Source organism: Equus przewalskii, chromosome 6 (genome assembly GCF_037783145.1).
Source record: "Equus przewalskii isolate Varuska chromosome 6, EquPr2, whole genome shotgun sequence".
Lineage (NCBI taxonomy): Eukaryota > Metazoa > Chordata > Mammalia > Perissodactyla > Equidae > Equus > Equus przewalskii.
In genome coordinates this window covers 33,184,024-33,192,154 of record NC_091836.1, presented here as the reverse complement: position 1 = coordinate 33,192,154, position 8,131 = coordinate 33,184,024, and the positions used below count along the sequence as shown (strand labels likewise).

Sequence of the window (8,131 nt, the reverse complement as noted above, 5' to 3'; positions counted from 1 at the left end):
GCACAATACTTAATGTGCTCAAAACAGTTAAATCAATCAGAATAGTACTTACATAATTTTTATAAGATTTACCTCTCACTTAATTTCTTCTTTAATGTTATCCAAAACTTAATAGAGCAATTTTGATTCCTATACTTTTATACAACGTTTCAATTGTCCCATGGGTAATTGAGAGCCACTGAAAGTTCTTAAACTAGGAAGGGACAGATCTGGGTGTTCAGAACTTATTCTAGCAAGGAACGTATATGGCCAAATAAGAATGAGTATGTGGAAAGAAGCTAGAATAATAGTTGGAGCTAGTACAATTCATGAGTTCAGTTCAATTAAAATCTTAAAAGTACCTGAATGTGTGCAGTGGCTGAGGAAAATGGATGGAAATTGGTGTGGCTGCAGACTCTAAAGCTTATCATGAAAGAAATGTGGAAAACATTCTAAAGGTTTTCACCCAGAGCAACATATTTAGAGAATTATTTATGGAGTGCCTACTACGTACTTGGCATTATATGTAGCACAGCAAGAAAGGTAGTAAACAAGTGAGAAGAGATATTCGTCCTTATAGGAGTTATAGTTTATGGAGAAACACAGGAATTAAAGGGGAAAAGTGGTCTGATGAGTGTTACAACAGCGGGTCTATGGGAAATTTTGAGAACATAAATAATCTCAGTTGACATTGATTGACTATTTACCACATGCCAGGTATTGTTCTCACCATATTACATACATTTTTTTCATTTAATCGTCAAAAGAACCCAATGAAAGAGATGCTGTGTTTATCATCATTATTTTAGAAATTATGAATATGAGGCATAGAGAGTTTATGTGTCCAAGTTAGTAGGCATGGAGTAGGATTCAACACATTCCTTCTAACTCCATAGACCCTATTCTTTTCTAGGATGAAGAGGAATTGATGACCTCAGTTAATGAAATATTACATTTAAGGACTCAGCAGGATCCTCAGGTAGAAATTTCTCCTAGATGTTTAGAAGTAAAAATTTTATAAGGGAAAATGGTATTATTATTTTTTTCTTCTTTTGGAGATAACCCAGGAAAGACAACAATTGAATTAAGTTACTAAAATTTTTTAAAATTTCAAGTAAAGAAATGAAGAATCCTGTAGGAAGACTCTGGAAAATTTTCCTTTAGAATATGAGAAGGAACAGAGAAGGAAACCCTATAATAGATCTTCCTTAAGACATGAAGATGATAAGAATATGAGAGTTTATTTTTGTCTCTGCCTTACGGGATGTACAATCCCTAGAGTGAAGTGTAAACTAGATGAAAATATTGAGTCCCTAAAGAGCTAAAGAGAGATGATGATCCAGAGTGTAAATATAATTCCTTTATTTATTTTTTACACATAGGATCTATTACCTGGGGAAGAGAATGAGCAAGCTTATAATCTGTTTATAATCAAGTGAACTGTATCATTAAACTCAAATTCAATCTTCTGTGTCTTATCAAGCAGCAAATGTGATAAGACTGTTTATTTTTTTCTGCTGCTTGAGAGGGATTAAAGTCACAATCAGAAATTGTGATTTTTAGTTCAGAAAGATTTCCAGGGCATATATGAAATTAAATCTGGGCTACATCCTTTTAGAATCAAAGGAAGAAAAGCCTCATAAACTGAAATTGCCTTTCTAGGACCACCAAGGATAAGAGAGTACTGAGGTTTTCTGGCCTAAGAAAGGTGAGCTTCTGAATTCTATTTATATTAATGGCCTTCTTGTTTTGAGATGGAAGTCCGGGAATATAAGATCTGCCAATTTTTTTCCATTTTTTGCAGTCCTGAAATTCAAGTGAAATTGCCAGGACAATGAGTTCAACGGTGATCAGAGAATGTTCAGAGATTAGGAGTCTCAGAAAGTGCATTATCCCAGTCAGTGAGTTCCCTCTCCATGGATGGAACTCTCTTCTAGATTTATGGCTTTTACTCTGTGACTTGGGCAGTCGCATAACTTCTCCTACACTTTGCTTCCTTAGATTTTGATTAGAAACGATCTTTTTGTTTATCACCTCACCAAGTCGACTCTGCCTTAGAGGCCAGCACCAGTTGCTAAAGTAGGTGCCCCCAATTTTACTGATGGGGAGAACTTAAGCTAATGAAGAAATGGTGAGATGAGAGAAGGAGGATTCTGTCCTGATCCACCCTTCTTCTATCTTGGTTTTTCTAACAGTCATGATTGTATATGGCATCACTGACCTCTCCATAGGCTGTTTGTGATGCCCTTTGCTATATTTAGCTTATTAAGACTCCAGTAAGGGAAAGTTTAAATCACTCAGTGTCATGATAATAGCAAAGGCAGATTCTATGGGTCCAGACTGGGCTAGTCTTGGGCATTTCATGTGTATACACTTTCTTATCAGATGAGACATTGCAGAAGAGCTGAGTTGTTCTCTAAAGTAACCCTTTCCTCCTGTGCCCTCAGATTCTCTTAGAAAAGAATGGCTTCTGGAAACTGTTCCTTCGTGACTGAATTTATCCTGCTGGGGTTAACAGACCAACCAGATCTCCAACTCCCCCTGTTCTTCCTGTTTCTAGTAATGTATATGGTCACTGTGTTGGGAAATTTGGGCTTGATAACTCTAACTGGGCTAAATTCACGCTTACACACCCCCATGTACTTTTTCCTCCTTAACCTGTCCTTCGTAGACTTCTGCTATTCCTCAGTATTTACACCAAAAATGCTGATGGATTTCTTATCAAAGAAGAATATTATCTCCTATCTGGGGTGTATGAGCTAACTCTTCTTTTTCTGTTTTTTTGCCATTTCTGAAGGTTATGTGCTGACATCAATGGCCTATGATCGCTATGTGGCTATCTGTAATCCACTTTTGTATAATATTGCCATGTCCCCTAAAGTGTGTTCCAGCCTTATGCTTGGTTCATACTTGATGGCATTTTCTGGTGCCACAGCCCACACCGGATGCATGCTGAGACTGACCTTCTGTGATGCAAATACTATTAACCATTATTTCTGTGACATCCTCCCAGTTCTCCAGCTCTCCTGCACCAGCACCTACGTCAATGAGCTGGTAGTATTTATTGTGGTGGGCATCAACATCATTGTGCCCAGTCTCACCATCTTTGTCTCTTATGGTTTCATCCTCTCCACCATCCTCCACATCAGCTCCATGGAGGGCAGGTCCAAAGCCTTCAGCACCTGCAGTTCCCACATAATTGCTGTTTCTCTCTTTTTTGGATCATGCGCATTTATGTATCTCAAACCATCTTCTGCTATGTCTATGGATGAGGGAAAAATCTCTTCTGTTTTTTACACCAATGTGGTTCCTATGGCAAATCCTTTAATATACAGTTTGAGGAACAAAGATGTTAAAATTGCTCTGAGAAAAATCCTGAGGAAGAGAACATTTTGATTAGAATCAGTGTCTCTATGTGTAGGTAATCTTAGGACAAGGAGATTCTGTGTTTATTACAATATTTTTATTGTTAGCCTTTTAATCCTATTTCTTCCTCACCATGGCAGAGGAAATTTGACTTTTCTCTCAATTTGTTTTCAATTTATTCTAGACTAAGTCTTCCTTTCATCACCATATTTGCAATTTCTTTTCCTTTTCCTCATATTTCCTATTTAAGAATAAAATTAAGGAAGAAATTTGTCTCTGTTTTCTTTCTGTTGTCATTATGGACTTTCTTCTTTTCTCTTGGCAAAAGATGGATGGTTGTACTAATGATTAATAAAATAACACTAGTGTGTCCTTGTGCATTGGAGAATTTCTTAATTACCACTTGTAATATGCTATTGGAGGCATGAATCAGATAATCTGTCCCTATTCTTTTCTTTTGACTCTGCAGTGGGAAGGAATATGGCTTGTTCAAATGACAGTGTTTCACAGATGTAGCAGATTCTATAATGACTATCAAATATATCCCACTTTGCAGCTAACATTAAGCTATGCATTAAGCTTCTTTTCTGTACCTCAGAGGTTTCATATTTACCTTTTTACACTCAAGGTAGCACATAGTAGATTGTCAGTATATATTTATTACAAGAATAAAATACTGAAACTCAGAGTGGTTAATGATTTATGTAAAGTCACAAAGCTTCTTTATGAAGAAGTCTAGAATAGATGATTAGCCTTCTGACTTCAAGTTTACTACTCTTTGTGGTATACTGTCTACTTAATTTTATTTTTATTTTAGTTAACATGAAATATGAGAAAACATTTCTATTTTGAAACCTAACTTTTTGGGTGAAAAAATAATGTGAAATGTTTTCAAGGTCTTGTAATTCAGAGAAAAGAACATGGAATAAAAATATTCCCAGGAACACATCATTACTCCACCACCCAAAGAGATACATGGCAAATAAATAAGAGGTCCCTTAGTAGGGAATGGACAATGAGATTTAGAAACTGCATTTCATTCTGAATTTGTATCCTGTTCTGTAGAGTACTGTAACTATCCTCCACTGTCCAAAACGCTTTGATTAAAACTTATAATACGTAATGAACACACAGTAATAGTGGTTTTGGAAATGAAGACCAACGGCTATGGCCAAATTTGTGGGGAACGAGATAGAGAGGGGACGACATCTTAAGAAGATTAAATAGTGAATGTTAACCAAAACTCAAGTTAGGAAGAAGGAATAGAGAGTAAAATGATGAGAAAAGAAAGCCCTTTCTATGACTCTCATCTCTTTTCTGAAAAAGCCCTAAAAATATTATAGGCATCTCAGGATCTCTGGATAGGATAAAAGTCAAAGTTATTTTATGTTTAAAAAGTTAAACCTACAGGGGCTGGCCTGGTAGTGTAGTGCTGGAGTTCATGTGCTCTGCTTCAGTGGCCTGGGGTTCACAGGTTCAGACCCAGGGGTGGCCCTGCACTCCACTTGTCAAGCCATGTTGTGGTGGTGTCTCAAGTGTAAAATAGAGGAAGAATGGCATGGAGGTTAGCTCAGGAACAATCTTCCTCATTAAGGAGAAAAATAAACCTACAGGGCTGGTGGACCTGGGAACAACTAAATCACTCCTGTTTTATAAGAATTAAATACTCCTATATGGATTTTAAAGTGAAAAAACCTCAAATCGCAGCTGAGAGAGCAATGAAAATTTGAAAGAAATATTTGATGAATAAATTAAATTTTGACAATGTATTTTCTAGAATAGGAAATTGAATTATTTTTCATTGGAGAAAACAAGCAAAAAGATGATCATTCAAAGATACTTAATATGATTCATCAAGTGACAACTTAAACATCTTTTAGGACAACTGTAATGGCATTTAATATTTTCTGTTTTTCCATTCTCCACTTAACATTTACATATTTTGAAGTTTAACGGAGCTGGATTGTTGAATTCTTTGTTTTTTAGATGTTCAGCATTGCTAAATCCTTGACTTATGGTTTTAAATGACCGCTCGTATCTTATCCCTTGACTTTAACATTAATATGCTGGATTTTCACTTAACTAACTACTTCTATTTTTTTGAAATGTTAGTCTTTGTTGGATTTTTCTTTTTGCTTTTCTTTTAGTAACTGTTTGTTTTGATAAAATTCTCCATATTGAAAGAAAAGTATATGTCAAAAAGTACATAATATCTGTATTATTTGGAATCTTTGTAGACATTGCAGAGGTGCATTCACTCTGTTATGTATTTTATTACTATTTGAGATGGCGCAAAGAGTGAGTTAAAACTGATCATTAATCGTTCATTTGTTGAGACTCAACATACAAATGAAATGTTTCAATTTCAGAAAAAAATATTTCTTTAAATTAGATTCCATTCTTTCAGATTATTTTGGAAAAGATTAATCAGAAAAACAGATATAAAGACAGACTGTAAAATTTAAGGGTGTATTTATGCTAAATTTCACAATTAATGAAGGTTGCAGAACTCTGATTATGCTTATACTTAACTGAACATTAATCCATAAGCAAAGATTGAGAACAACAATCCAAGTTTATGGGAACAACCTTCCTAGTACAGATTGGCTCACACAGAGGAAACAAGCAGATGTTGAGTAACATGTGCAAAGTAATCTAGACCTGTCCCGGGCAGAGATAATCCCTTTACTGCACTCAGTGAAGAATTTCCTCCAGTGTCTATGAGAAGAGGGAAGTCAATATACCAACCCATTTTATAGATTTGCAGTCAGTGTATAACATAATATTTAGTTTAATGATATAGTAGAGAGGGTATAGTTCTCATTCCATATTATATAACTTCATTTTATCAACCCTTTCTATTTTCTTCATAGTCTTTCCTTAAAGGACTTCTTCAGGTATTATTTCCAACAGCTCTGTGATGAGAAGAATTTGGGGTTATAGAAATATAGAAATACGTAGGCATAGAGAAAAGACTGTGCTTCAATCTCCGGAGTGTTATAAAACATAACAATTGAGTCAGAATGAGGTGTCACAATTGCAATTCACGTTTAGAGATGACTCAGCAGTAAGTAATTTTGTGTCAAGTCCCAGAATATTGGGTTAAATCACCTTGTATTTCACCTGTCTGGATAAGCACTGTTCCTGGATACCAGGATGGGCTTGAATGTGAATTAGGAAGTCAGATTGTCTCTGTTTAGTAAAGTGGAGAGTGAAGAAGTAGCTGGTCCTTGATATTTGCATGTTTGTACTCACAATGCAACCATCATGGTTATTAACTTTCTATAAATTGGTTACAATATGGAACTTACCGTGGAATCAGAATAATTAATATAGTTTATAAAAGTGATGGTAAAATATGATAGCGGTAAAAAGTGGTGAAAACAAACACTTTGTTAGTTATGCTTGGAATTATAAAGATAAAAGAAACAGAAAACGTTAAAACTACAAAGGTATGATTACATAAAATGAGGGCCAAGGAGAAGAGTTCACTTATCACTGACAGTGGGGATAGGAAATATGAAAAGATTAACATTATTTTGACAGAATTCTGACTTGAATCTTTGGGTTGGAGTTTTCAAGCTAGAAGAGTCTGCTGTTGCAGAGATGCAATGGTATTTTTAGTTTGGACTTGCATTTTGCAGCCAAGAATCTTCTGATACTGAAACTGGCAAACAGCCATTGATGATTAAATATCTAGGTACTAAATTTTTTCCCTTTTTGCAATTCCTGATTATAGCTTTTAGCTGTTGAACCCACCCATTGTTAACTGTGCTGTTTAGGCAATATGCTCTCTGACTCCCACTAGGCTCCTATAGATAACATCTCCCTGGAGCCTGGGTCACCATGGTAATGGGTGTGTGAGCTGTTTTTCAGGAATTAGAACTCCTTGTCCACTTCAGGCCAGTTGAGACCACCAACTCATCAACTGGGCCTGTGCAGATGTGCAGATGTCCGATAGGCAACCTTTTGATGTCGAGAGGCTAAAAACTCCACACTCAGATCATGTTAACTCTGCCATTTTGTGAGCATGGGTCCTATGAAGAGGCGTGAAGTCTGACTACGCTTGTGCAGATCGTCAGTTACCTCACCTCTCCTCACCTCCGATCACCTCTCTCCACAGTTCAGACCACCTTGCCCCCATCCCATAAATATCCCTGAGTCCCTATTTTCAGGGAAGCGAATTTGAGGCTTATGCTCTTGCTTTCTCACATGGCTTCCTTGTGAGTAAACTTTCTCTCTGCTGCAGTCTCGTCATCTCGGTGTTTGACTCTCTGGGCGGTGGGCAAAAATGAACCTGGTTCAGTAACAATACCCTCTCACTGAAAAAAAGAGAGAAAAAAAGGCTTTTAATTATTTCCTAAGATTTTTATTTTTTAAACCACTTTATTGAGGAATAATTGACATGTAAAAACTGAACATATTTAATCTTATCAACTCAATGAGTTTGGGGATAAGCATTTAACTGTGAAACTATCATCACTATCAAGGCCATAGATATAAATATACGTCATATACGTCACCTCCCAAAATTTCCTCCCATCCCTTAATTACTATTTTTGTAACAAGAACGCTTAAATTCTACTCTCTTAGCAAATTTTAAGTATGCAATATAGTACTGTCAGCTATAGGCAATACCTTGTATTGTAGATCACCAGAACTTATTTTTATATAACTGAAACATTGCACACTTTGGTCATCCTGGCTTTCCTCTCCCCAAATCCCCTGGCAATTGTCATTCTACTCTCTACATCAATGTGTTTGACTATTTGAGGTTCTTCATGTA

The 8,131-nt window shown here is 36.1% G+C and overlaps 1 protein-coding gene across 1 annotated transcript; it reads left to right on the top strand.

Moving 5' to 3' along the window:
- Window positions 1–2,442: 2,442 nt before the first annotated feature.
- On the top strand, window positions 2,443–3,375 carry LOC103551583 (olfactory receptor 8B3-like). The gene is given in 1 exon segment (XM_008521106.2): window positions 2,443–3,375. A coding segment is annotated over 1 exon segment (933 nt).
- The last annotated feature ends 4,756 nt before the right edge of the window (window positions 3,376–8,131 follow it).